General features: G+C 47.1%; 3 protein-coding genes and 1 long non-coding RNA gene across 11 annotated transcripts in view; 2 read left to right on the forward strand and 2 right to left on the reverse strand.

Moving 5' to 3' along the window:
- Positions 1–601: 601 nt before the first annotated feature.
- On the reverse strand, positions 602–7,460 carry dcun1d4 (DCN1, defective in cullin neddylation 1, domain containing 4 (S. cerevisiae)). Of its 4 annotated transcripts, none has more exons than XR_008831809.1 (11): positions 7,387–7,460; positions 6,043–6,113; positions 5,910–5,949; positions 5,716–5,803; positions 5,552–5,640; positions 5,098–5,168; positions 4,364–4,455; positions 3,995–4,286; positions 2,532–2,634; positions 1,404–2,454; positions 602–1,354 (listed from the first exon to the last, which is right to left on the reverse strand). XR_008831809.1 is itself a non-coding variant. In XM_056415267.1 (11 exons), exons 1-11 carry the CDS (start codon positions 7,403–7,405, stop codon positions 2,399–2,401), a joined length of 843 nt encoding a protein of 280 aa, XP_056271242.1. In that variant the 5' UTR covers positions 7,406–7,460; the 3' UTR covers positions 602–2,398. The 4 variants fall into 4 exon arrangements, 3 of the variants coding, with proteins under 3 accessions (XP_056271242.1, XP_056271241.1, XP_056271243.1); XM_056415267.1 differs by having other exon boundaries at positions 602–2,454; positions 3,995–4,099; positions 4,178–4,286; XM_056415266.1 differs by having other exon boundaries at positions 602–2,454.
- A 2,167-nt stretch (positions 7,461–9,627) lies between these two features.
- Positions 9,628–11,407, forward strand: ociad2 (OCIA domain containing 2). Its single transcript, XM_056414972.1, has 7 exons — positions 9,628–9,734; positions 9,821–9,905; positions 10,254–10,307; positions 10,384–10,431; positions 10,652–10,802; positions 10,954–11,028; positions 11,127–11,407. The coding sequence occupies exons 1-6, from the start codon at positions 9,690–9,692 to the stop codon at positions 11,024–11,026; spliced, it is 456 nt and encodes a 151-aa protein (XP_056270947.1). The 5' UTR covers positions 9,628–9,689; the 3' UTR covers positions 11,027–11,028; positions 11,127–11,407.
- On the reverse strand, positions 10,703–11,989 carry LOC130194089 (uncharacterized). Its single transcript, XR_008831791.1, has 3 exons — positions 11,923–11,989; positions 10,943–11,003; positions 10,703–10,792 (listed from the first exon to the last, which is right to left on the reverse strand). It is a non-coding gene; the product is annotated as an uncharacterized LOC130194089 (long non-coding RNA).
- Positions 11,990–12,189: 200 nt separating this feature from the next.
- Positions 12,190–27,446, forward strand: part of fryl (furry homolog, like) — a 64,774-nt gene continuing 49,517 nt past the window's right edge. Inside the window, exons 1-2 of one of the 5 annotated variants that reach the window (XM_056413850.1) lie at positions 12,190–12,362; positions 16,755–16,813. Coding sequence is in view for 4 of the 5 variants with exons in the window: in XM_056413844.1 (XP_056269819.1) it covers positions 23,077–23,284; positions 24,700–24,768 (277 nt within the window). In the remaining variant the exon portion in view is untranslated. Of the gene's footprint in view, positions 12,363–16,754; positions 16,814–22,769; positions 23,285–24,699; positions 24,769–27,446 lie in introns of those variants that run through there. The other 4 variants (XM_056413844.1, XM_056413846.1, XM_056413845.1 and 1 more) reach the window with 4 other exon arrangements.

Here is a 27,446-nt window from a genome sequence, read left to right on the forward strand (position 1 = left end):
ATCGACTTCAAGGGTTACGGATTTGTCGTACGATGTTCCTCGCTACCGGAGGCACGACATCGGAGGTAAAGAAGCGCCGCAGGGGGCTCCGCCTCCTATTCCCGCCACGTCGCTGCCTTACGAGGCCGCGGCGTTCACGTGGCGGTCTCCACAGAGCGCCAACAAACAGAGCAGCGGCGCGGAGGAATCGGTCCTGGCGGTCTTTTCTCAATTTGCAAACGAGAACATAAGTGAAGTTTGATTTTTAAATCACTGGCATCCAAAACATTTGCAAAACAAGCCAATGATTGCCATTGTTTGATCTTAAAATTAAAAATATATATATTTATATTGTAAATTACATTCTATTATATAAGTATTACACTTGTGATGAAATAGTGATAATTTATAGTGTGGAACTGTTGAGGGTGAATCATCCATCACCAACATGTCTCCCTGTATCGATTATGTAGTGAGAACCTAACGGTCTTGAATTATTAATACACTTATTAATAAAAACATATCTCTGAACCTTCGTTGCAGTGCATTACAAATTAAATGCGGTACTTTGTTTTTGAGGTCATGGAAAAACTATCAACTTAAGAATCCAAATAAGAGCCAGTAAGTTAATAAACCTTTTTATTTCTGTATATAGACATTAGGTTATAATGAAAACAGACATAGAGACACATAGTTTACATACATATATACAGTCGGGGCGAGGGCGTCGCCACGGGAGGAATACTAAAACATTGATCTCTACACAGTATTTGGTAAGCAACCCAACAACTACCTCCTTCTCAACGGAGTCGCTCTTGTAGTTTCAATGCATTTCAATGCGTTTCGGCTTCACGGCTGATTCTCAATGCATGAAATCATCATGTGAATAAAATAATGAATAAATAAAATTGGACCCCGGCTGCAGCCGCCTGAAGCTCTGTGCAGGACCCGCCGGGTTACGGGGGTGTTGCAGGTCTCCAGAGACACGATCATGTTCAACAGAATTCATAGTTTATGATCGCGAATATCCAAAAGAATTAAGCCTAAAAACACAATTCCTGTACAAAAAAAATGAAAAAGTCTTGAATAAAATAAAATAATCTCATCCATTCACAGAAAGGCTGCCGGAGCACGCATTCAAAGATTAAATCTCCACGATTCAGCATCGCGGCCAACGACCAAGATGTACGAGAACTTCACACCGAAAAGAAACGCAGATCCAGACCCTCAGAGTCCTCAAAGTCCTCCAAGTCCCAACGAAAAGAAACGCTTTCAGCAAACCTACCTTTGTGCTCAGGCCTTTAGAACCTGGTCCTAAGGAGGGTCTGGTCATGAGGAGGGTCTGGTCCTTTAAGGACCTGGTCCTGAGGAGATTCTGGTCCTTTAAGGACCTGGTCCTGAGGAGGGTCTGGTCCTTTAAGGACCTGGTCCTGAGGAGATTCTGGTCCTTTAAGGACCTGTGGGGGGGGTCAGAGAGATGCTACTAGTGAGGAACTATCAGAGGACACATCCGAAGCCCCGCATCGAGACCACATGGACTCATTACAGTCTGAATGCATCCTGAAGGAATCCCTGACCACTTGTGTGTGTGTGTGTGTGTACACACACATTGGGGTTTCTTGGTATGTGTGACTTCCATGTGTCGAGGCACAATAAAACTCTCACCTACAACGTAGACCACGATGAACGGCGAGCAGAGCGCTCATCAAAGAGTTATGAGCAGCAAAGATGATTTGTCTGAGGGGGGGGGGGGGGGGGGGGTTGTTAGCATCAGCTGGAGCAGTAACAGGGGGAGGAACAAAAGACATTAAAAAAGGAAATAAAAGGAAAGACTGGCACAAATCAAGAGTAAACGGCATAGAAACCAGGAGCCTGGAGCCTGTGACCGGCCTTTGACCTTTGACACAGTGTTCTTCTTCTTCTTGAAGAACTCAAAAAATACGACAATAATACAAAATGTCCACCATTGATATTATTATAAACGTCGATTCGGACCTCGTCTGAGACGCCGACACAAATGCATCAACGGATTGGTTCTCAAAACCAAACACACACACACACAGACAGACACACACACACACAGACAGACACACACACAGCAATATGACAGGTCACAGTGAGAGAGAGCAATGACACAGGTGTGTGTGTGTGTGTGTGTGTGTGTGTGGGGGGGGGGGCAAGCTTCCCCACAATGCAACATTGGTCGGGGATATAACTCCACGATGGCAGCGCTCCGGGCGGCGTGCACCGGGGATGCAAACCCAGCGCCCCCCCCCCCCCTCCTTAACCAGGAAGCACCCTCAGTCTCTCCTCCGCCACGTTGTCCGGTTTACTTGCTGCTTGTTGCTACTCAGTCGTTTGTTGTCACAGTTGTTTGTTTTTCCTTTTCCTCTCTTCGTTTGAGTCTTTTCCTCGGCGACTATGACATCTGTCTCTCCTTGTACCATTCCACGAACTCGTCCAACAACACGGGCCCTGGAGGAGCAACCAGGTTAGAACACAATCATATGTGTGTGTTGTGTGTGTGTGTGTGTGTGTGTGTGTTCACTGACAGGCGCCGTCCTCGTCGTAGTTGCTGAGGTCCAGGTTGATTGTCCTGCTGAACTCCAACACGTTGCACCATTGGTCCTTGTTGATGACTTTGTACTTAGATTGCTGAGGAAAAGGAAAAAGAAGAGCGACATCATGACTTAGTTTAGTCTTGATCCCGTTGCGTCTAGTCCCGCCCCCCAAAGCCAACTGGCCAATGGCAACTATTCGGTTCTGCTGTGTTAAAGCTGCATTCTCTCTCCTGACCAGCAGGGGGCGACTCCTCTAGTTGTATAGAAGTCTATGCTTCATGTGTTAAAGCTGCATTCTCTCTCCTGACCACCAGGGGGCGACTCCTCTGGTTGTATAGAAGTCTATGCTTCATGTGTTAAAGCTGCATTCTCTCTCCTGACCACCAGGGGGCGACTCCTCTGGTTGTATAGAAGTCTATGCTTCATGTGTTAAAGCTGCATTCTCTCTCCTGACCACCAGGGGCGACTCCTCTGGTTGTATAGAAGTCTATGCTTCATGTGTTAAAGCTGCATTCTCTCTCCTGACCACCAGGGGCGACTCCTCTGGTTGTATAGAAGTCTATGCTTCATGTGTTAAAGCTGCATTCTCTCTCCTGACCACCAGGGGTGACTCCTCTGGTTGTATAGAAGTCTATGCTTCATGCTAAAGCTGCATTCTCTCTCCTGACCACCAGGGGCGACCTCTAGTTGTATAGAAGTCTATGCTTCATGTGTTAAAGCTGCATTCTCTCTCCTGACCACCAGGGGCGACTCCTCTGGTTGTATAGAAGTCTATGCTTCATGTGTTAAAGCTGCATTCTCTCTCCTGACCACCAGGGGCGACTCCTCTGGTTGTATAGAAGTCTATGCTTCATGTGTTAAAGCTGCATTCTCTCTCCTGACCACCAGGGGCGACTCCTCTGGTTGTATAGAAGTCTATGCTTCATGTGTTAAAGCTGCATTCTCTCTCCTGACCACCAGGGGTCGACTCCTCTAGTTGTATAGAAGTCTATGCTTCATGTGTTAAAGCTGCATTCTCTCTCCTGACCACCAGGGGCGACTCCTCTGGTTGTATAGAAGTCTATGCTTCATGTGTTAAAGCTGCATTCTCTCTCCTGACCACCAGGGGCGACTCCTCTGGTTGTATAGAAGTCTATGCTTCATGTGTTAAAGCTGCATTCTCTCTCCTGACCACCAGGGGGCGACTCCTCTGGTTGTATAGAAGTCTATGCTTCATGTGTTAAAGCTGCATTCTCTCTCCTGACCACCAGGGGGTGACTCCTCTGGTTGTATAGAAGTCTATGCTTCATGCGTTAAAGCTGCATTCTCTCTCCTGACCACAGGGGGCGATTGGATTTCCAGCTCTACTCTATTTGGGGAGGGTGTAAAAAATAGAACAACAAATAAAAACACAGCAGGTGAACTTTGCCCCCCAAAGACAACGTTTCCCTCCCAACCACCTGCCAACCTCTCACCTCCAGGAACTGGTTGAACACGGGGAACAGAGGCCACGTCTTCCCCAGCAGAAGACCCAGCATGCACTTGGCCGTGTTCAAGTCCAAACTCCTCTGATCCTTTTCCTGTCCGGTCAGAGCGTCACGAAACAGCGTCAACCACAATTGTGTGCATGTGTGTGTGTGTGTGTGTGTGTGTCTCACCCGAGCGAAGTCGAAGGCGTATCTATAGATGAGCTTAAAGCTGGTGCTGTCGTTGAGGACGGACCTCAGGTAGTCCAGAGAGTTCCTCAGCCGCTCTGTGGAGTCACACCTGGAGGAAGCAGAAGAGGGTTCAGACACACACACACACACGCACACACACACGCACGCACACGCACACACACGTACTGCAGCGAGCCCATCCCCCTCAGCCATTCCTGCAGGGTGAAGTAGCCCATGCTCTGGGCGTCCAGCTTCCAGGCCAGAACCAGCATCACCACCTGGGAGACACACACACAGACACACACACACACAGACACACACGCAGAGACACACACAGAGACACACACGCAGAGACACACACACACACACAGAGACACACACGCAGACACACACACACAGATACACACAGAGACACACACACACAGAGACACACACACATAGACACATACACAGAGACACACACACACAGAGACACACACGCAGAGACACACACACACACACATAGACACATACACAGAGACACACACACAGACACACACACACACACACACACAGAGACACACACACACAGAGACACACACGCAGACACACACACACACACAGAGATACACAGAGACACACACACACACAGAGACACACACAGACACACACACAGAGACACACACATAGAGACACACACACAGACACACACAGACACACACACAGACACACACACACAGAGACACACACGCAGAGACACACACAGAGACAAACAAACACATATAAATACACACACACACGTGGACACTGGAGTTAAATGAACCAGGCGACGTGAAGCTACGAGTTGACAGAAGCGGACGACCTTTGACCTTAAATAAATAAATGTGTGACTCCGTGAACTAATTACAAAAACCACAAGAGAACATCAAGATTCTGCTCACGTTCTCCGGCTCCACTCCGATGTCCTCGCAGAACTTCTCCATCCCGTCCGGACCCACCACGTCCTCACAGCCTGTTGCGCGCACACGCACACAGTGTGAGAGGCAGAACAACAATAACCTAACTACATATGATGTCATCAAACAACGTATGATGTAACCTAACATATGATGTAATCTAACTACGTATGATGTCATCAAACAACGTATGATGTAACCTAACATATGATGTAATCTAACTACGTATGATGTCATCAAACAACGTATGATGTAACCTAACATATGATGTAATCTAACTACGTATGATGTCATCAAACAACGTATGATGTAACCTAACATATGATGTAATCTAACTACATATGATGTCATCAAACAACGTATGATGTAACCTAACATATGATGTAATCTAACTACGTATGTCATCTAACAACGTATGATGTAACCTAACACCGCTCACCTGCGTATTCGTAGAACCACTCCAGACATCGTTTACTGGCGAACGTTTCCTCCTCGCGGATCTGTGGCGTCTCATGTTTCCTGAAGACGCTGCAGAGGACCAATAAAGTTATTCAAATGATAATAATAAATAAAAGGTGTGTTCCTCCCTCCTCGGCGTCACACCTGTCTTGGCGACTTTTTTTGGCCGACGTGTCGTCTCCGGCTGAGGGTCTCCTCTTTTTCCTCGGAGGCATGTTTCTGGAGCAACACGCTGGGGAAGGGGGCGGGACTAGTTTTAATGTATACATTTATTCAACATGCATGTGCTCCTAAAATTTGTAAACATTGCCCCCCCCCCATCCCCGTCCCCCGGGTACCTGAGGGGTGGCTATCCTGTCCAACGTCTTCTGTCAGGTTCTGTGAAAAAAACAAAAAACCACACGCTCGTTAGCGTCTAAAATATACACACAAACATGTATATAAATACATAAGCTGACCGTGTGTATTTACCAGCTTGTGCAAGGTGTGGTGGATCTTATGGAGGCTGGCCAGTGTCGTCAAATGGGAACTCAGCTGTAAATCTACACACACACACACACACAGAGAGAGAGAACAATCAAACTAAAGCATAACTCGCAGCCTGCTGCTCCCACATGTAGGACTCCTGTGTGAATGTGGCACAAGGTGGTGACATCATCGTGGCACCAACCAGAACCCTGTGATGTGATGTTGTTGCTGCCTTCGACTCTGCAACTTACTTCAGAGTGAGTTCTACTTTAAAGAGGGTTCAGAAGAAGAAACGGACAGGAAAGAATTATAAATATAAAGATGAATCTCACAGAATGAGGGACTCTAGAGAAGACACTAATTATAAGTGGTGGCCACATATGACCCCCCCCCCCCATTCCTTCCTCGAGGGCTGACATGAATCCTGATGCTTTATTCCTGAAAAAACACGCACGCGCACACACGCAGATAGCACTAGCTGCATACCTAGCTAGAGTTTACAAAGTATCTGGAGAGCTGGGCGTGTGGGAGTTGTAGTCCACTTCCGGGGTAAAGAAGCCACTGAAGTCTGTTCCGGTTGACAGTTGAACTACAATTCCCAACACTTTTGGGGGGGGGGGGGAGACTGTTTCTCTCCTCCCTCCTTTCCCACCTTAAACACACATCTATACTGTTGTAGCCCAACTGATTGAATGTATTTGACGTAGTCTTAAACCCTTCTGCCCCATGTGCACGCGCCTGCCTGCGCACAACCCGTTGCGCAGACGTGTTTGTGGTTGTCTTGCAGCAGCAGCTGGTGGAGCTGCCGCAAAGCCTCACACTGCAGCACCCAAACATGTTCTCACACAACTGCGTCACAAGCGGCTCTCTCCCGCAACAGTCTCGCAAGTTGCCCACAAATCTGCCCCGTGCAACAAGGAGAGAACGCGCACCGTGCGCGCACCGTACACACCACAACGCGCACGGTTACCGTCGAGGAGGAGGAACACACACACACACTGACACAACCGCTTCTGGGTTTTCAACCCGAGCTGCATGACATGAGCCGCTGCTGATGCCGCACGCGCGCGCTACATAGCCGGTGTGAGACGTAACCCCTCGCGCACGTCCGTGACAACCGGATTTACGGCCGCTATTCTCCCTTTTGTGGTCGCCCCCGGTACAAAGGGGAGCCACCGAGCAGCATCCACCCCGCTCCCCTCGTACCGCTGCAGAGCCGCGGCGCTGGGAAAGTGCGTGTAGAAACGTGCACGCGGACGGTTTGCTGCCCCCTTCCGCGAACTCCGTCGCGTGCGCGCGGGCTTCCCGATGCGACGCCGAACGAGCCCCCGGGAGGTGACTACTTACTTGCCGCATCAGAGTGCATTTTTATGAAACATACAACTGTCTGTGGGAAGTCCGGAGACCGGCCAGTAGGCGGGGCGTCGTCCGCGTAAGCCACGCCCACATAGGACGGTGGAACGCGAGCGCGCGAGGGCTCCGCCTTCGGTAAGCGCTCGATTGGCTGCGCGAGCTGTCATGTCGCGGGAACGCGGAAGAGGGAGGGCTAAGCCCCTCCCACGCAGGCATCCAATTGGTCAGGGCTTCCGCAAACGGGGCTGCGCGAGCTCCGTTCCTGATTGGTGGAGAGCTTTCTTGTGACACGTCACTCACTGGAGTTCCCTCGTGCACGCCTGAAGCCCAGCCCACGATAGCCTCTGATTGGTCGCTTCAGTCAGACTTTAATCGCCCCCCTCCTGGCCCCGCCCCTCTGGTTCCGCTGTTTTGGGTTGGTTCAGTGTCAACTGAGCTGGGCGTGGCCTGTACAAACTCGTTCATCATGTGACTGAAAATCCAGGAAATGACTCAAATCGAATGTACCCTTTCCGTGGCACGTACTACTTTTATTTAAACTTGCTGTACTTCTACATCTCAGAGGGAATATTATACTTTGTTCTTCAATTTGTATCCGTAGTTGGAGTAAAATAGAACACTATTCTTAATCTCTAGAGTCTCGTTACTCAGGGTTTTGGTTAATTTTGTAAAAATAAAACTTAATTTTTTTGTTGTTCCATTTTTAAGTGTTAATTGTAAAAAATAAATGTATATAGATCATTATATTACAGGTGGTGAATATTTAAAAAATCACTTTTCTTATCTTTTCTTGTGTTGTTATAATAATGAAAAGCACCTAGGATCATCACCGAGGATCTGACATGGTCAACAAACACAGACACTCTGGTGAGAAAGGCAAGGCAGCGCCTCTACCACCTCAGGCAGCTGAGGAAATTTAAAGTTTCCCAGAGGATCCTTCAGTCCTTCTACTCTGGAGCTGTAGAGAGCGTCCTGACAGGAAGCATCACAGCCTGGTTTGGCAACTGCTCCGCTCAGGACAGGAAGGCTCTGCAGAGAGTAGTGCGTTCGGCTGAACGCACTATTGGAACTACACTCCCCACCCTGCAGGACTTGTACACCAGGAGGTGCAGAACCAGAGCCGGCAGGATCATGAAGGATCCTCACCACCCCAACAACAGACTGTTTCAGCTGCTGCGGTCAGGCAGGCGCCTCCGTAGTCACGCTGCAAGAACAGAGAGACTGAGACGGAGTTTCTTTCCTCAGGCCATCAGGATTGTGAACTCCGACCTCACCAGGACCCCCACATAGACCCACACAACTGCCCCTCTTAGGCACACACACACACACACACACTTACTGTAAATATTGTGTTGTTTTTTATTTGTAAATAGTGTGTACTTGTTGCCCTTGCACATTCCTGCTGAGCATTGCCACTTTCATTTCACTGCACACCCTGTGTGTGTATGTGACAAATAAAACATCTTGAATCTTGAATCTTGAATCTTGAATCACCTCGTAAGGTTGAGAAGTGCTGTATGAATAACGAGTGTTATAATTAGATAGGTAGTAGTAGTATTGTTATAATTTATATAATTGTTATAGTTGCCAATATACCACTGGTGACTAGTTGTATACTTCAGAGAGATGTACAGTTAATACTTTTTACTGTTTGTTGTTTTTGCAAATAATTCGATTTTTGATATAAAATATGAACAGAAAGCTTCTATTATTATTATTCCAGTTAAAATGTCTGACAGAAATGATGTAAACTATGTTTGTTATCACCATTATTAGACTGAACTTTGTCTGGTGGGAGTGAACCTCTAAGAAAGGAGCTGCTCCTCTTTTATTGGCTGTAAAGGTTCAATCGTTCTATTTAATTAGAGATATTTATCTTAAAGAGCTCGTGACTGACTGTGTGTCACAGAGAGGACAACACGCATTATGAAAACATGTTCTACACAAAGACTGAAGATGGCACAAAAGAAGCAGCAACTGCACACAGGTGTGTCTGTGGAGGAGGAGGAGGAGGAGGTAAAGGTGTGGAAAGGTGTACGAAGGTGAACCTGAGGGAGGGGGAGAGAGGGAAGGGAGAGAGACAAAGACAAAGAGAGAGAGAGGGAGAGAGAGAGAGAGAGGGAGAAGGAGGGGGAGAGAGAGAGGGGAGAGAGACAAAGAGAAAGAGGGGGGGGGGAGAGAGAGAGAGGGAGGAGCAATCACAACCTGTTTATAGTCGAGGGAGAGAGAGGGAGTAGTAGCCCAGCAGGAGGAGGACCATGAGTTCTGAGGCAAGCTGACCGGCTGCAGCCCTGAAGATGGCCGAGGAGACGGCGGCTAGTCCAGAGGGAGCAGGGAGGAAGGTAAGGGAGAGTCTGAGGACCATCAGAGCCACGAGACACTGGGCCTGACCGTGTGTGTGTGTGTGTGTGTGTGTGTGTGTCCACAGTGTCCCATAGGGGACCACCATGTGCACAGAGAAGACCTGAGAAAGGTTTGGAAAGAGTGCCACGAGGAAAGCTTCTGGTACCGAGGTAATCTGTTCCACATGTTTACATGAACCTCTTATTAAATCCACGAGTTAAAGCTACAGTCTCTCTCCTGACCACCAGGGGGCGACTCCTCTGGTTGTAGGCCTATAGAAGTCGACGCTTCATGTGTTATCTGTGAGCTTTATGTTTACATTTCTCTCTGTGCCTCTGTGCCCCCCCCCGCCCCCATATAGCCTCTCACCCTGCAGTTATGTAAACATGACATTCCTGAGCGAGAAGTCAGAACTAATTGTTCAAATTAGACTTGAGTAAAATCACTCATGGCAGACAGCGATGAGTGACAGGAAGTGTTGTTAAGTCCCGCCCCCTGACTGTGCTCTCTCTCCTCAGCTCTCCCCTTGTCCCTGGGCAGCATGGCCGTCACCGGGGGGCTCATCTACCAAGGTGCCCACATGCAGACATGACAAGCATTCAGAAAAAATACATATATTTGTTTAACTTTGATTTTATTTACACGCAGGCGTCTGGAATGCATCCAAGAGATTTGGAACCCTTCCCAAACTAGCAGGTGTGTATCATCTCATCATTATTACATTATTATTACATCATATTTCTAATACAAACTATATATTAGGAAGCTTTATGCAGAGGGGTTGGATATTTGTCTATTATATTAATTATATTATATTAATTATGATATTATATTAATTATTATATTAATTATTATAGTAATTATTATATTATTATATATATTATTATATTAATTTCACTCTAACTGTTTCTTCTAGTCGCCGGCGTCCTCGGCTATGCGGTGGGCAAAGCTTCTTATATCAGAACTTGCCGAAGCAAGTTTCAGGAAATCGGCTTTGAAGGAAGACCAGGACCTGGACCCTGGTCTGGACCCTGGTCTGGACCACCCGGGTCTGGACCTGGACACCGGTAGGGACCACACACACAAAATAAATTAAAATAAATGTGTTCAAACCATGTTCCAAAAGGTTGCCAAATAATAGAAGACAAATGACTTTTCAGCCAATAATTTGACAGTTTCATCGTCATGAATAATTAATAATAATCACCGTGCCAACAGGTCCTGCCACCATGTGTGTGGAGAGTGTGAGAAGAAAGCTCCGGCTGCACCTGCAGAACAGGTGGCAAGCTAAAGGTCAGTGATATAAATACATATTAATAATAATAATAAGTGGGTCATGTGTTGACGCAGGCACGTGAATATGCTCTTCATGTATTTCATTTATTTTGCAGGAATCGCTGAAGGACTGAATAGATCCCTCAGCTGCAGTTGTTCTGTCTTCAACCCGTAAATAATAATTATAATTCATGCAAAGTATATATATATATGTTTTATATAGTGCACATATTCATCCAGGAGAAACGTTGCGCAGCATGACCACCAGGTGGCGCTGCTGTCCTTTGTGATGTATTTCCAGATTCATCTGTTTACATTTTGTCTTTAGGAAGTCTCTAAGTTTCAGTTTCATTTTCCATATGCATAACGACCAACCAGAATAAATGTTGACTTGAATATAAAACGTTTTTTGTTTTGTTTACCCGAACAACATTAAGATGTGTGAAAAGTTAGTTCTTTAATATACTTACAATCACTTCAAGGTTTCTCACGTTGGCTTATCTGGACTAAACCTACCAGTATATAATATATACATTATTATTAAAAACTGAAATTGAAACGAATTCATCAAATATATTAATTTATTCGACAAATTACGAAATTTTGAAAAAACTAATTTTCATATTTATCTTTTCCCCAACATATTATTTTCTGTTTGTATACATTTGAGTTTTTATTGATTTAACTATTTATCCATTTCCTTATTTATTCAATTAAATTAATTGTATTTAGTAGTATTCTATTTCTCTGCTGAAAATTGCATTTTATTTAATAATTGAGGCTATTATTTCGTCGTTACTTTATGTATTTATGTGTTCATTTTAACGACCGCTTCAGTCCTCCTTAGTTTATAAGTGGCGTTTTTTAATATGTATAAATATATAAATAAAGCCATGTTTTTTTTGGCCTTACCTGTACCGGAGCACCGCCCTCCTCGCGCACGTTTCGGTGTACGCAGGTCCGAGAAAACAGAGCGAACCGTTTTATAAAAAAAGTCCGCGGGACGTCATCCAATCAACAGACTGCCACGTGTATGGTTCAATCAGAAAGCCGTGTTCCGTGTGGGCGTCCACCAATCATAGCCAATCACGGCGAAAAGAGGCGGGACCAAGACCGGAGCTGACAGTGGAGCTCTTCCCCAACGCCGAAGAGAGAGAGAGAAAAAAGAGAGAGAGATTCTCACCACTAACGGAACAAGAACAATCCTTCCGATGCAGGACGTCCAGGCTGGTTCGGCTAAAATGAAAAGACCGTCCGCGAGCTAAGCTACCCGAGCTCCACAACAACAACAACAACAACAACAACAAACAAAAGACAAAGAGGAGAAAAAAGAGAGGAAACAAAAAGAAGTTGTGAGTAAAAACCCGCTCGCGACGCCGCCAGGTAGCTCGAGCTTCTCTTTTAGGGTCGATTATCTCCACGAGTGTGTCGAACTACAACGTCGGTTGACAACTCGGTCGGTTGCTCGACCGAGTTGTCAACCGACGTTGCCGTTAGCTAGCTAGCTTAGCTTAGCTCCGAGCTAGCCCCGCAGTGTCAACACCGAGCTAGCTGCTAGCTTCGAGCTACCGCGGGGCTTCATGGGTTCACCTTCTTTTTCTTTTTTTATAACTCTTTTGTGTGTTTCATGGGACAATACACGTCCAACAAATACAACACTGTACCGTTACGTCACCACGCGTGAGACGTGTAGTGTTTTTAAGCTCTGACTCATTCTGCCTGCAGCTAAACTTCTTTTTTTAAGTGTGTGTGTGTGTGTGTGTGTGTGTGTGTGTGTGTGTGTGTGTGTGTGTGTGTGTGTGTGTGTGTGTGTGTGTGTGTGCGTGTGCGCGCGCGCGCTGCAACAGCAGCGAGCTCGCTGTCAGGCGGTGCATCCAGCGCACAGCATTCCTCCTGAAGCGGTCGTCGTTCTCCTTGTTTGGAGTTGCATCCGACACACAATGAGGCGTCTGTCCGCTGCAGAGACACGCTGCTGCAGGAGGAGAGGAGGGCATGGAGGAGGGCATGGAGGAGGATATGGAGGAGGGCATGGAGGGGGACATGGAGGAGGACATGGCCACAGGGACACAAGCCCATTGTGTCCCCCCACCTCCCTGCGATCCACCCAGGACTATGATAATTTAGTTCCAATGTTTTGGATCTGCTGCAGTAGTTTAATCAGGCCTCTCAATGTGCTGACCCCCCCAGGATAAGCCTCTGACGGCAGTCCAGATGCGTGGACTGTATTCTCTCCGACTTGTGTCCCCCCCCCCCACATGATTGTAGATTGCTATCTTTTCGAGATTATCTGGTGCATCATTCCAGTGAATTAGTGTGTTTGCTTTAATTTGGTAAGATGTTGAGGGCATGGAAGAGCAAGGGGGGGGGGGGGGGGCTACGCTGTGTAAAACGTCCCCACAGTGGCCCCCTCACTAAACTGCCCCCCTCCACCACTGCAAGGATTAACTGTCAACTCAGCATTTCAGTGGTGACTACAAAAAATATGATGTCATACAAAAACAACTTTCATCCTCAGCTGATTGTTTTTGGGTCTTTTTACAGGTTTGAACTCTGACGTTATCAACTGAGAAGTTGTATTTAAATATTCATCCCGCAACTGTAAATTAGTTTTTTACTGACTTCTAAATGTTCATTTTGAGAGAGCCCCCCAAAAAAGGGTCCTTCTGTTAAAGGGCTTGACACTGATAAACATTCACACCTGCGCCGCCACCCCTTGACCCCTTGACCCCGCAGCCTGGTTCCATATGGAAACGCTCCCGGTTGGCCTCCCGCAGAGCGGTCCGAGGTCTCCTTATCGGGACGGACCAGTCGGGTGCAGGCGGTGTTTGCGTCTGCACACCGCTGAATTATTAACTGGACAGTTGAGGGATTCAACCTGAATTTGACTCAACATCTCTTGCCAGTACAATTTTTAAATATCGTCCCCGAAGCCCAGTCCCTCCGTCCGCCTCAAGAGTCACGTCGGTGACCCTTGAACTCGCGCCGCGTCTCCGGAGAACAAAGACGCGACGGCATCGCGGCGCCCTTTCATTCCCTTTGTGGGAAATTTGGCGCGAAAAGTTTTACGATAACAATATTCCCGAGTCGGTAAATGATTGAAAGCGTCGATGTTGATGTTCCAAACATTCAAACAAGTTATTACCTTCGCATTGAAAATGCCGGAAGGTTATGTTTTGATCGCCGTGTATTTATTTGTTTATTTATTTATTTATTTGTAAGCGTGTTATTCGCAAAACTCAAAAAGTATTGAACCGAATCGCATGCAATTTGGTGGGATGATTGTTTATTATCCGGGGACCAGTTGATTAGATTTTGGGATCGATCAGGTCAAAGGTCAAGGTCAAAGGTCATGAACAGGTCAAAATCTTTCGCAGAACTCAAAGTATTGAACCGAATCGCATGAAATTTGGTGGGATGATTGGTTATTATCCGGGGACCATTTGATTAGATTTTGGGATCAATCGGGTCAAAGGTCAAGGTCATGGAAAGGTCAAAATCTTTTTTTTACCATAGCACGATACATTTTTGTCCAATTGGCATGCAACTAATGCCAAAATGTTCATAATTCAATGCCCAATCTTGTGATATGCGAAGGTATGCGCTCTACCGAGTGCCCGTTCTAATTCTGTTGTGTGTTTGTAGCCCAGAAGGATGTCGACCTTCATGGAGCTCACTGGTCCGGTGCAGCGCACATTAAAGCGCCACATTGTCTTCTTTGATTCGGTTCTCCGGCGGAACGGAGCACACAATGCGGACGAGTGCCTCTAGAAATAACCCGTAATTGAGCCCCGCTGCGGAGGATTACCGTGGCTTTGGGGAGAGGTCTGGGAGCATAATTGATGTTTGCGTCCGCCGTCACGGAGAAACCGCCCGACTCCGGCCTGCAGACGGCCTGCAGACGGCCTCCTGAGCTCGGCCGTGAGGCCTTCTGCTCCTCTGGCTGTACAGCGGAAGATGAAGATGAACGTTGAAACACACAAACAAAAAGGTGTTGTTGTTTACGCGCTGCCCGGCCGGGAGCAGCCGGTGACATTCCTGCTGGAGGTAGTGATTACGCGGTCATTGTGGGCTGGCGGCAGCCCGATGCCGGCGCTACCCTCTTTCTGTCCACTTTACTGCCTGTTTTCGACTCTTTTTTTATAAGCTGCACATTCCAGGACGAATGCGTCGCGGCCGCCGCCCCCTTTCGGTCCGTTTCTCTCCACGTTGACGGTTGTTTGTTTGCGGCGGTGAAACTCGGGAGGAAGCCGAGGAGGCGGGACGGTCCCCGCTTCGTCCTCGCCACTTCCTGGGTGCTCCGCCGGCGTCCCGTGTGCAGCATCCTCGCCGGGCGAAGTCAAGTTAATCATTGACGAGATCAGTTCTGCTCCCGTGACCTTTGGCCTCTCTCTCTCTCTCTCTCTCTCTCTCTCTCTCTCTCTCGCGCGCGCGCGGTCGCACCCAAAATAACGTTCAAATATTTAAACTCCTCGACCGGAAGTGGATCTAGAAAATGCATCGATTTGTCCGAAGGATTATCGAGACGTGAGATGCGTTGAGGGCTCTTAACAGAGAGCGCCGGTATATTCTGTGTCTGTGATTGGCCGTTCAGGATGTGCTCGGGGCTCGGCTCGCCCTGCGGTCGCGGCGGCGCTGCAACAGGAAGCCAGATGTGTTGTTCACACGTCTGTCAGCGCGAGAAGTGACGGACTGCCTCTGAGAATTTGTTTTTCGGACGTGTTTGTGGCAGAAAGGTACGCGAGGCGGTATGCCGCCGGGACGTCGTTGTTGCTTTTGGTGCTGACCTTTCCTCTCCATCTGTCCCCGGCGTGAGTCGGCTGTCTCGCCTCAACTTCTCGGTCTGGTGTGACTCGTGGATTGTTCTTCCTTTTTGTTTGACTACAGTTTGAAAACAGTTCACCATTTTCTCTTTTTCCTTTGGTCATTTTACGGAAGTCTAATCCCGTCACTGGGTTATATTTATGTTCCGTGTCCCACGTAGAGATGTTCAGGAACCATTTTGTCCTTCCTGTTTGTGTGTCAGCCGACCTGATAACACAACTAGGTACACGGGCTCATAATCTCCTTAAAGCTACCGTTCACGTTCCTCACCAAGAACCGACACTTCAAGATGACATTTGAACGCGTCATCATTGAACTCGATGCCACCTCCGTTAGCCGTTAGCTCACTTATTCATCCCCCCTTGTTGTTCACAATGAAGCATCATCAGGGGAGGAAATCACAGGTGTGTATAGTACCCGTCTGCACACGTGCAGTAGGGATCAGGTGGCGACGCATTGTGTTGCTGTTCCTGTGGATGTGTTGACAGGTGAAGTCCCCTGACCTCTGATCGGTGCGTAGACGCCCACGCTGCTGCTGGTGATCCAGCATTATTTTGGTGCTGTATCGGAAGCATTGGTGATATATATATTTTAACAAAAATAAATTGTGAATTTGCCTAATTCTGCTCCGGGACAGACGGTGAAAGGCTGTAGAAGGAGTCTCTTCACAGCCGTGGTGATGATGGACTCCAGGGATAGTAGAGTTTGGGAGGCTCTGATCTCTTGCGTGACTGCGGGTAATCTTCAGATTATTACTCCGCTCAGGATGTGCTTTTTTAAATCCTGTCGCAGTACAGAGGCCGAAGGCGACCGAGAGTCTGGACCCCAGGCCGCTTCTCACGGCCCTCGTGTTTCTTCCAATGCAGCAATGTGTAAAATGTGTTGAAAGATGTTTGAAGATCATATTTTATTTCCTTTTCCAGAGCCCTGTGCAGCCGCCTCGTGGACCCTCGCCTCCCAGCTGCAGCTCTATGGCCGTAAGGTACGTCACGCGGGGTCGAGCGGCTGGCTGAGCAGCGTGGGAAAGAACCGGCGGATTAATCTCTTTGTTTTCCTTTTGCCGAATGCCAAAAATAGAAAGCGTGCAGCTGGCATTCGGGTTCACCCTCCTCTCGGGCCGCTGCACTCGGGCGACTCGGTGTTGACCTGCGACTGGTTCTGCTCACCTCACCTGTCTCTGCTTAATGAGTGAATGAAGTCAGGGGAAACAGAGAGTAGTGGAGCGGCTTCAAACTGAATAAATAGGCCTGAAAACGAGAGTTGATGCCTTAATCTCGAGGTCTGATGTAACTCCTGTTCCAGGTACACACGTCGTACAACTGTTACCATGACGTATATTTAAAGGACCTCCAGGATGATTCTTGTCAACATGGTGAGGCAGACGCTGCAGGTTTGGCTCAAAGTAACGACTCTTTGTACGCTTTACGGTCTGTAGCCTCTAAATGACCATAAAGTCCTAAATGATGACATCATGCTGTATAGAAGAAGACTAGGAACTAGAGACTGAGACATAAACTCATGTTTACAATGTTTACTGAGGGAATACATCAAGAGAAGTAGTCACTATATAGACTTCTATACAACCAGAGGAGTCGCCCCCTGGTGGTCAGGAGAGAGGATGCAGCTTTAACACATGAAGCATATACTTCTATACAACCAGAGGAGTCGCCCCCCCCCCCCCCCCCCTGGTGGTCAGGAGAGAGAATGCAGCTTTAATGCATGAAGTATAGACTTCTATACAACCAGAGGAGTCGCCCCCCCCCTGGTGGTCAGTAGAGAGAATGCAGCTTTAACACATGAAGCATAGACCAGGGTGTCCGCGGAGCATTAAAAAGTCTTAATAAGTCTTAAATTGCTTTTCCTAAAAATAAGGCCTTAAAAAGTCTTAAATTGTCTTAAATTCAGATTGGATTGGTCTTACATTTTTTGGGTGTCATGTCATTACGAATATGAGGCAATCTGTTCCGCCAGGTCCGTATTTTGCTCCGGTCGCTCTGCGGTGTCTCTGGTGTCACCGGGGCCACGCCCCTTCTCTTAAAGGGGCCCCGTGTATTCGGTCCCATCCCCTATAACGTGAAGCATCGACTACTTTAGAAAACATGGCAGGATGCAAGTTCAACAACGGCTTGAAAAGAACGAGTGTTTCTGGTCACGGTCGGTGAAATGCTTCTGAAGCTGCGTTATGTGTCGCGAGACTTTCCAGCGGTGGAATCTCACGAGCAGAGCAAGAAGCACAGAGACTAGCGAAGGCCGCCAGCAGCCCGCGGGGCTAGCTGCTGCTCCGCCGCCCGCAACGACGTCAACTACAACGCTGGAGGTCACCGGAGGAAATCCAGCGCCGTGAAACGAAGGGCTCATCACCGAAGTCCAACGCTGCAGTGCGTTCTTCATTCTGTTCCACGAGACTCTGAACCAGACCACCGCGAGCAGACAGCTGGACTTCATGTGCGCTATTGGTGAAATGACCACGTCCCGTCAGGATCCTGTGGAGCTCATGGGCCGTGACACCAGGACCTACTTCAGCACCTCAAAGTAAGTCTAACATATGTATTAACTATCCTCTTGTATATGAGTGTGTGTATCATATAGTTAAGCTTTACTCGTGTAGCAAGTTAATAACAGCTATGCATAGGCGCACTACACATTAATTAGACTAATTAAAAATAGTTTTAGAATGGTAGTAAGTAGAGTGGTGTTTACCTGTCAATATGTCTACATAGTGTTCACTAGGCTCAAGGGATGGCTCGCGTTGCTTAATTTGTAAAAATAGTTTTCATTCATATTGATCCAGTCTGACATTAATCTGAAGTGGTGTCATAAGAGATGTGGTGACTGTTGTTTGGCTAATGTCTGCCTTTTTTTTCTTTTTTCCAGGAGAATGGACCAAATGTCAACTGGAAGTTCTTATATTAATACAGTTTGAAAAGGATTGTTTTCCTAGTATATTCACAAAAGCTCAGGAGTAGACATGAACCTGTGCACAAATATCCATCACATGGAGACATGAGAACTCACTCACTCACACACACATACATTCTATTATGTAAATGTATTTGCATTTTAAAAGCCGCTGGAAATGTTATTTATGTTATTTTATAGATTTTTTTGTTCAAAAGGAACTATGTTGCACTTATTTTAAAAATATATTTACTTGATTTTATAGACATTTGTTCATGGGACCTAAATGTTCTCAAAATGTTGTATTAATAAATATAATTTACAACAGCAATGACATTTGTGTTATCCTTTTGCATTACACCATACTGTTAATTTTGAACAGACATCAGTGTGTTTACTTTGAATTAATGAATTTAGATTAATGTATATTTCCTTCGTACGTTAGGTCTTAAATTTTATTTAGACGTAGTCTTAAAAAGTCTTAAATTTCACTTGTTTATTCCTGTAGACACCCTGATAGACTTCTATACAACCAGAGGAGTCGACCCAGATGATGCAGACAAAATGACTTAAACAATGACTATCGGCTAATGGATGCGGCTCTATGAAGCATGTGGCGTTGCATGTGAACACGTGGTCTGTGGTTCAGTCTTGCCCTTGAGCAATGGAGCTCGGAGGTTGTGAAGTGGAGTTGCGCAGGTGAGATCCTCTGAGTTGTGTTTCCTCAGAAAGAGGACGGTTTCTGATCCGAAGGTCCGCTCACATCCTCACATTCTCCAGCGCTGACGACCGTCTTCTCTGTGGAGTCGCCTCTCAAACTGTCAGTCAGAACTGGCCAGAACCAGCCGGACCTCTTTGTGTCTGAACGTCGTCACACGGGCTGTTCTTCTCACGTTCACATCCTCACACAGCCGGGACCCGAAAGGAAACCTTATCAGAACTATCAGAGGAATACAATGACTAATGGTTCTGAGTGGCACTTTACTGGACAGAAGTCTGTCGTTTCTAATGTATACAAGCTATTTAATTTGAGGGTTTTCACAACATAATGAATATATTGGTGTTGGAGTTTATGGACCTACAGTTTTTTATTTTGAAGGAGGCAAACATAAATTAAACAACGTGACAAACGTATGCGTCTTTGCTCAAACCGGACTTTTAAAAAACTGTTTGTGTGTAAGAGCTTCGTCGTTTACTTCACTTCGTCGAGACTGTTCTCGCGTGAGACAGGGCGAATAACCGATGTTCATTTTGTGCCTGAAGGCATCCTCGTTTAAAAAAAAATCTAAAGACATGTTGCATGGGAAGTGGTTGCGCAAAGGCACACACACACACACACACGCAAACACTTGAGGCCGGATAGACCAGTTTGCACCTGTAGAGGGCGGTGCAGCATTGATCTTCGGGACTGTGGACTGACTTCATGTGGAGGCGTAGTGGTTCAGATGCCCCCTCGCCCCCGATCAGCTGACTGTAAAGCCTTCTGGGCCTCGGCCCACCAGCTTTCCTGTTTTCTTCAGCTTGAAAGCCGAGCGCGGCGACACCCGAGCGGCACATTGTTCCCCGAGCTTCCACTTCCACATTCCTGGGCCGATTGGGATCTGGGCCTTCTGTGCGGCGGTATTGTTCTAGCGGACCCGTCCCCAACTAAACCACAGCTGCCCCCACTGGCCATTGTGGCGCTCGGTGCCGGGCCATGCCTTATCTTTCACCTCATCGGTCATCCCCCTCTCTTTCTCTCTCTTTAGTGGTTGCACCGGGATCGGCTGCCTCTGCAGCTTCAGTCTTTTCACAACAAACGTTCCTCTTTGGAGCTTAATTCAAAACAATTTATTCGTTGCCTGATTAGTTTTTGTTGTTGCTTTGGACTTAATCGATCATGGTCTGGACGGTTGCGTGACGGTTTGGGAAATCCTTAATTGTTACAGTTACGTTCCTAAAGGAAGAGGAATGCTTAAGAGGGATACAATCTTTAAAAATAAATGTTTTAAAGACTTCACGTTATTCTTCCCACCCTGGATAGACTCCAGATCACTCGTCTTCTGACTATCACACTAAACTGATATTCAAAAGGCTAAACCAGAGTTTAAACAGTATATTAATCTGCTCTCTGGTAGTTTGCCATCACATTTCGCTGAGTGTTTCTTTCCTCCTTCTTTTTTTGTTGTTGGACTTGTCAGTAGATTTCAAGAATTAGTGCAGCTTGGTGTGCGTTCTGCCAGCTGGCCTCTAGAGGGCAGAGTTCTAACTGCTGCACTGCATTCCATCATTGTGTGTGTGTGTGCTCTCTGCAGTCAAAGCTCTGCTGCTGGATGAAAGTAATGAGACAGTTCAAATGAAGAGAACTGCGTAGTGTGTGTATATATATTTTAATCACGCCTTCTACTAAAACATTCTCCTCATCGAGTTCTGCATGCGCTGCAGTCGAGGAAGGAAGCGACTCCCTCATATGCTTTAGAGAAATACTTTCCCATTAAAAAAAGAGATGGTAACCATGACGACATGATGCATCATAAACAAATAGAATACAGTTCTCTTTGAAGTCTTATTAGATTATTCTATTAACACCATTCATGACGACTTGAATACATTATTCCATAAACAGTTATGCACAAACTTGTGTAATTTCACTTCTTAATTCTAACAATCGTCAAGTTTTTGTGTCATTAAAAACAAATCTAAACCTGCATTATGAGGTCGTTGAACACAAATCTAAACCTGCGTTATCAGGTCGTTGAACACAAATCTAAACCTGCGTTATCAGGTCGTTGAACACATCTAAACCTGCGTTATCAGGTCGTTGAACACAAATCTAAACCTGCGTTATCAGGTCGTTGAACACAGATCTAAACCTGCGTTATCAGGTCGTTGAACATAGATCAAAACCTGCGTTATCAGGTCGTTGAACACAAATCAAAACCTGCGTTATCAGGTCGTTGAACACAAATCTAAACCTGCGTTATCAGGTCGTTGAGCACAAATCTAAACCTGCGTTATCAGGTCGTTGAGCACAAATCTAAACCTGCGTTATCAGGTCGTTGAACACAAATCTAAACCTGCGTTATCAGGTCGTTGAACACAAATCTAAACCTGCGTTATCAGGTCGTTGAACACAAATCTAAACCTGCGTTATCAGGTCGACTCTAGAATATCTTTCATGAAGTCTTCGGCATCCTGTTTACTCATCGGCATCTGAAACATTCTCATCAGCCTTCAACATTCCGGCCTCTTGTTGACTTTGTTACCGCCCGTCTTGTGCAAAAGACAAACAACCAGCGTGTCCTGGAGGAAACCAATGACGAGATAAAAGACAATAAAAGTATAATAATAATGAGGTAGCCTTAGTTTCATTCTGTAGCACTGCCTTACTCTGCTGCCTTATATATATATATATATGTATATATATATATATATAAGGTTAATTGGAGCCAGACAGGAAGAGTATTGTGCCGTTTCTTTATTATCCTATTGTGTTATTGTGGTGCAAAGGTAATGATGACTCAGCAATAAAATATATGCTTTATTTTAAAGGTGCCCCACATTGTTCTTGCTGTTGGACTCTCTCTCTCTCACATATATATTTATATATACTTGGAAGGGATTGCTGCAGCCAAGCACAGCAGTCTGTCATCACCTCGTTTCACCAGCCCCCCCCCCCCCCCCGCTGTGTGTGTGTGTCTCGTTTCAAGTGAGTTAGCATAAAGTCAAAGGAGCGTGTGCGTTTTTGTGCGAATGCTAAACTAGTAACAACACTCTGAGGACGATAAGAGCTATCGGTGAACGCAGCCCGCCCCGTGGAGCTTCCCCACTTCCTCCTTTCACCGTCTGTCAGTCTCACTCCTCCTCCTCCTCCCCCTCTCGGTGTCTCATCCACTGCCCAGAAGCGCAGGGCGGGGCCCCCGTGTCGTCTGTTGTGATTGGCCGGCGTCCCGGGGCCTGCGTTATCTCCCGTGGAACATGTTTCTAGTCCCACCCCAAGATAGTGCCTTGCACTGAGAAAGAAACAAACAAGCCCCGCCCCTCTCACGATGACGTCACCACCCCAGCACGTCTTGTTTTTTTAATGCTTCCAGGGGTGAGCAGACAGGTAAAAGTTGCAGCGTCAGAAGTTTCTTCCTCTCTCCGACCTGAATTAACGACTAAAGGAAGGAAGCTGTGTACTTTTGGAGTGTCTGAGCCCCCCCCTCGACGCCCCCACCCCCCACCCATGCAGGCCCTGACGGTGAGCGACCGTGCAGCCGGAGCCGGGATGGAAATGAGTTAAACGAGACAGACGGACAGGTAGATTTTTTTTTTTTGTGTGGAGAATGCCGTGACGCAGGCGGGTCGCATAGAAAAGCCAGAATCATGGAGTTCCTGAGGAGCCTGGTTCCTCACGCCATGTCGGGGGAGGGACCCGTGGAACACTGGGGGGTCCTGCCCCGGGACACGGGCCCGCGGCTCCTCGGCATCCGGCGCCTGGGCCTGCTGGCCATGGGACAGACCATCGAGGAGGTCCCGGCGGACCCGGTGCCCGGGGTCGATCCGGGCCGCTGGAACCGAACCGGCCTCAAAGGTACACCACCGGGCTCAGGGGCGCCGACCCGTCACGGTTGTGTCTTCATCGCTGCTCATTTAATGAATGAAATTAGTTTTTAGTGAATTGTTTGTTAAGCTTTGTTAACATGTAACCAACGGTTAGCTTGAGCTTCTCCTCGTCCCCCGTCACGCTAACATGCACATACATGGATACACATTAGAGCTAATCGCCATCATTCATTCATTTGTAATAACACCGCATTTTAATAAACATATAAAATAACATCTCTGCACCAAAATAAGACTTAAGAGATTTAGTTTAGGAAACGACTGATCAGATACGCAGCGGATGTTTCTCTGAGTTTTATATTTTAGTCGATGTCCGTTCTAGTTGTGGGAATCCAAACCGGTGATGAATATTTGATTAATCGTGCAGCCCGAATACAATATACTGGAAACGTGCTGCGGTTGGTAAGCGCCTGCACAGCGAGTCAAACTGTGCCACTCGCATACAAACCCATAACACGCAGAGCAACTGACACAGATTTACTATATATAACGCACACTAATATGTATATTTGAGTGAAACCCTTGCATGCCGTGATGAACCCGCCGTCTCTGGAGCTTCACAGCCCTCAATCTTCACGGTGTGACCCTCTGTTCTCGTTGACCCCGCTGCCAGCCGTTGTTTTTGGGGTTTACGTGTGTCATGTGACCCAAAACAATCGTTTGCCGACGCGTCGGTAACTTTTATGTGTTCGCCAGTTTTGTTTTTTGTCAGGTGGCCGAAGAAATCCGTCGGTGCAGCTTTTCATGATTCGCGTGGCTCTGCTTGTGACGCTCATATTGAATATCTTTGTTTTTGTACATTGATCCAGAGCGCATGCCGACGTCTGCGCGCCCCGCTCGATGCGGTCGCACCGACGGCACGCTGTCGGTTAGCGCCGTAAAACACGAACGGGAAAACCACCGTCGCTGTGGCCTCGCACCGCCGCATTAACCAGGCAACAAACAACCGGATGAGAATGTTAACGTCAGCGCTGGGCCGGAGGACCCGCCCGCTGTGGAGTCCGGAGCGCTGACAGCGGTAATCCTCTGAAGGAGGTCCAGCGTTGTGTTTACGGACGCAGTCGTTAAAGGTTTAGCTGCACACACACGTAGGAATTATGTGTGCAGGTTCTCCTCGGCAGCCGGGCGACCACTTCTTCTGTGTGGCTTCTTCTTGTTGTTGTTGCAGCGCTGCCTGTCGGAGCACGCTTGTTTGTTCATGGCTACAGAATAACTGAACTCACCTGTCCTTTAACAGGTGACGCCGCCGGCTAAGCTAACAATGCTATGGCTGAGCTGTGGAAATAAAGTTTTATGCATCTTGTGTACGTGTTTTAACGTTCCTCCCAAACTGGTATCTGGAGTAAATCTTCTCCTTCAATCTTTTCCTTTCTTTCCAACTAGGAAACATCCGTCATATTAGAAAATTCTCCTTTTTCGGTCACGCCGCCGGCGGCGTCAGGGTTCACGATGGTGAGTTGTGGAACAAAAGAAAGTGATATTTATTTTTGAGAGAAAGGAGAGATTTGGCCTTCTTCTTCTCCTCCTCCTGTGTGTTCATACCTTCGGGGATGTTTTTAAATCGGAGCGCCGCTCCCTTGTTGCAGAACTGGCAGAGCCTGAGTTTGCTTTTAAGGTGGCGCTGCAGCCGCCGCCGCGTCTTTCTTTGCACGCGGTGACATCATCAGAGGACCGCACGAGTTCTCTGGTAGGCTTCTGATTGGGAAGGTATTTGGTTAATGGGTGCAGCAGGATTTTCCTGTTTGTGGTTCGGGAGTGTTTAGAAAAATATGACTGAACACGAGTGTGAGCTGTCCGTAGGGTGTGTGTGTGTGTGTGTGTGTGTGTGTGTCCAGACCTATTCATTTATCTCTTAAATGGTCTTTGTTTCACAGAATCCTTGAATCATTGTTCCTCCTTTTTTTAAATAAACGCTTCCTCCAAGGCGTGAGTAACGAGCTGACCTACCTGTACCTGCATCAGGATGATGTTTAATTCACAGCTTTCCACGGAGACCCTGTGCTCCTGAAGTTTGCTCCTCCTCAGCCCGATGCAGAGGAGAAAGGTGTCCGGGGTTTTTGTAGCGAGGAGCTATTTATAAAGATGTTTCTGATTAGTCACAGTCACGCAGCCAGAGAGCATTAAGCCTCGGAAGCTGGCTCGGAAAAAAAGTAGGCCAATTAATGTGTAGAATAAATAAATAAGTAGGCGCCACGATAATCAATCACAATATTTTAACTCTCTATACGACATTACCACGATACTTAATTCAACGTACGATATTACCACAATGCTTAAGTCACCGTACATCATCACGATATTTAATTCAATGTATGATAATATCACGATGCTTAAGTCACCGTACGACATTATCACGTTACTTAAATCACCGTACGATAATATTGCCGTTTCACGAAAAACTATTGAAGTATTGCGCCTTATTACCATTTTTAACTGCACAATATGCTATTTGTCGACATTGTTTCCCTCTAATAAGAGAATCTTTTTACTCATCTCACTTCAGTAATACTTCTTATATGGATATAATATTTATTCCTCATCATCTTACTTGGCGTTTCTGTATCGATGCAATATCGCTAACTGTGAGGAGTTTACGTCTCTATAAATGATTCCAAGTGGTTGGAGCTGGTGGAAGGGCGGTGCAGGGTGGTGCAGGGCGGGGCGGGGCGGTGCTTCGTAGCCAGACCGCCGTGGTGGAGCTAACCGGCGCGTCCTCTGCAGCCCCAGCACCACCGGGGAGGTCAGAGATTGAATTACAGCGCCGTATCGATTATTGTTCCCACCGCTGCCCTTCAGAGAGGCCGGGCAGGAAATGCATCCTCCAGCCCCCCCCCCCCCCCCTGCAATTGGGCCGGCTCGCCGTGGACCGCCGCTCCCACTTTGTGAGCGCGACTCGCCTCGGCCGAGCATTCAGTCAAGATTTATTCAATCAAGCCGGCTCCTCTTCCCAGGAAGTCGGGTCGTAATGCCGTTTTCCATCCGAAGCCCTCGGCTGATGTCGCTCTCAGCCGTAACGTTCCCAGAGAGGCGATGATGTCCGTTATTCTCCTGCATTCCTGAAACCATAAAAGACGGTTGACAGAAAACGGCGCCCGCAGAGATCTCTGCGTGTTACGCCGCCGACCGGTTTCCCCCGATAAGGACGAGGATATGAACTGTGATTCTGTTTTTAAGCACGGTGTGTCCACACGGCGCTGCCAAACTCCTCCCACCGCCCCCCCGAGCTCGACCTGAGGCCTTCAGGCTCTGACCGGTGTCCTCCGTGGGACTCGAGGCCGGGACTAGGGTCCGACCCACCGGACCCCCGCCGCTTCAGGGCGCGTCGCTCTGTCACATTTCACTAGGGATGGGTATCGGGGTTTTTTTTCCTTCCCAGAGGAGAAAGGTTTCTGGTCTCTATAGTAGAACTTACAATGTTTAGAATTAATGCCATAGAAATTAGAAAATGCTCAAATCTATATAACAATTTTGTGTTATGGAATTTAACTATTTAAATTTTTTTCTCTCCTCGCTGCTCCTGAAGTTCAGATGAAGTTTCTCAGAACCACATGACTGTTGGTCTCAGCCAAATGGAGTCACGGCTTCAGAGCTGAGGAGCTCAGAGTTTAAAGTAAAGAGTTTATTTGTGATGTGCAGAATTTAAGGTTTTTTGATGAAATATCACAATTTGAGGCGTTCCTCACAACACGATGTGTTCAAGAACCATCAAAGTTTAAAATCCGACAAATCGTGTGTGTTTTTACAGCGTCCGGCTCTGATAAATGGTGTGATTTAGGATTTAAATGTTTCCACTGTTTTCATTGCTCTGACTTCTGGGAAATGCACTTCACTTTTGTTTTTAAATACACGCCATATCTGTTTTAACTTTAAAAACGATTCTTTTCTTTGTGTGTCTGACTCCCAAAGCTCCAACACGATGAGTTATGGGCTCCAGAGGCTCTGAGCTTGTTTAGCTCCCCTGCAGCGCCACAAAGCATCTGCTTGTGTCCTGTTGGTTTGCAGCGAGCGCTGCCTCATTTTTGCATAACTTGCATCGTGGAGGACATGTGACGGGAGGAGGGAGAGAGAGGGAGAGAGAGGGCGAGAGAGCAGTGGAGACCGAACCAATCGAGGACAAAGAGCGTTTGTCT

Source organism: Pseudoliparis swirei, chromosome 5 (genome assembly GCF_029220125.1).
Source record: "Pseudoliparis swirei isolate HS2019 ecotype Mariana Trench chromosome 5, NWPU_hadal_v1, whole genome shotgun sequence".
NCBI classification, from domain to species: Eukaryota; Metazoa; Chordata; class Actinopteri; order Perciformes; family Liparidae; genus Pseudoliparis; species Pseudoliparis swirei.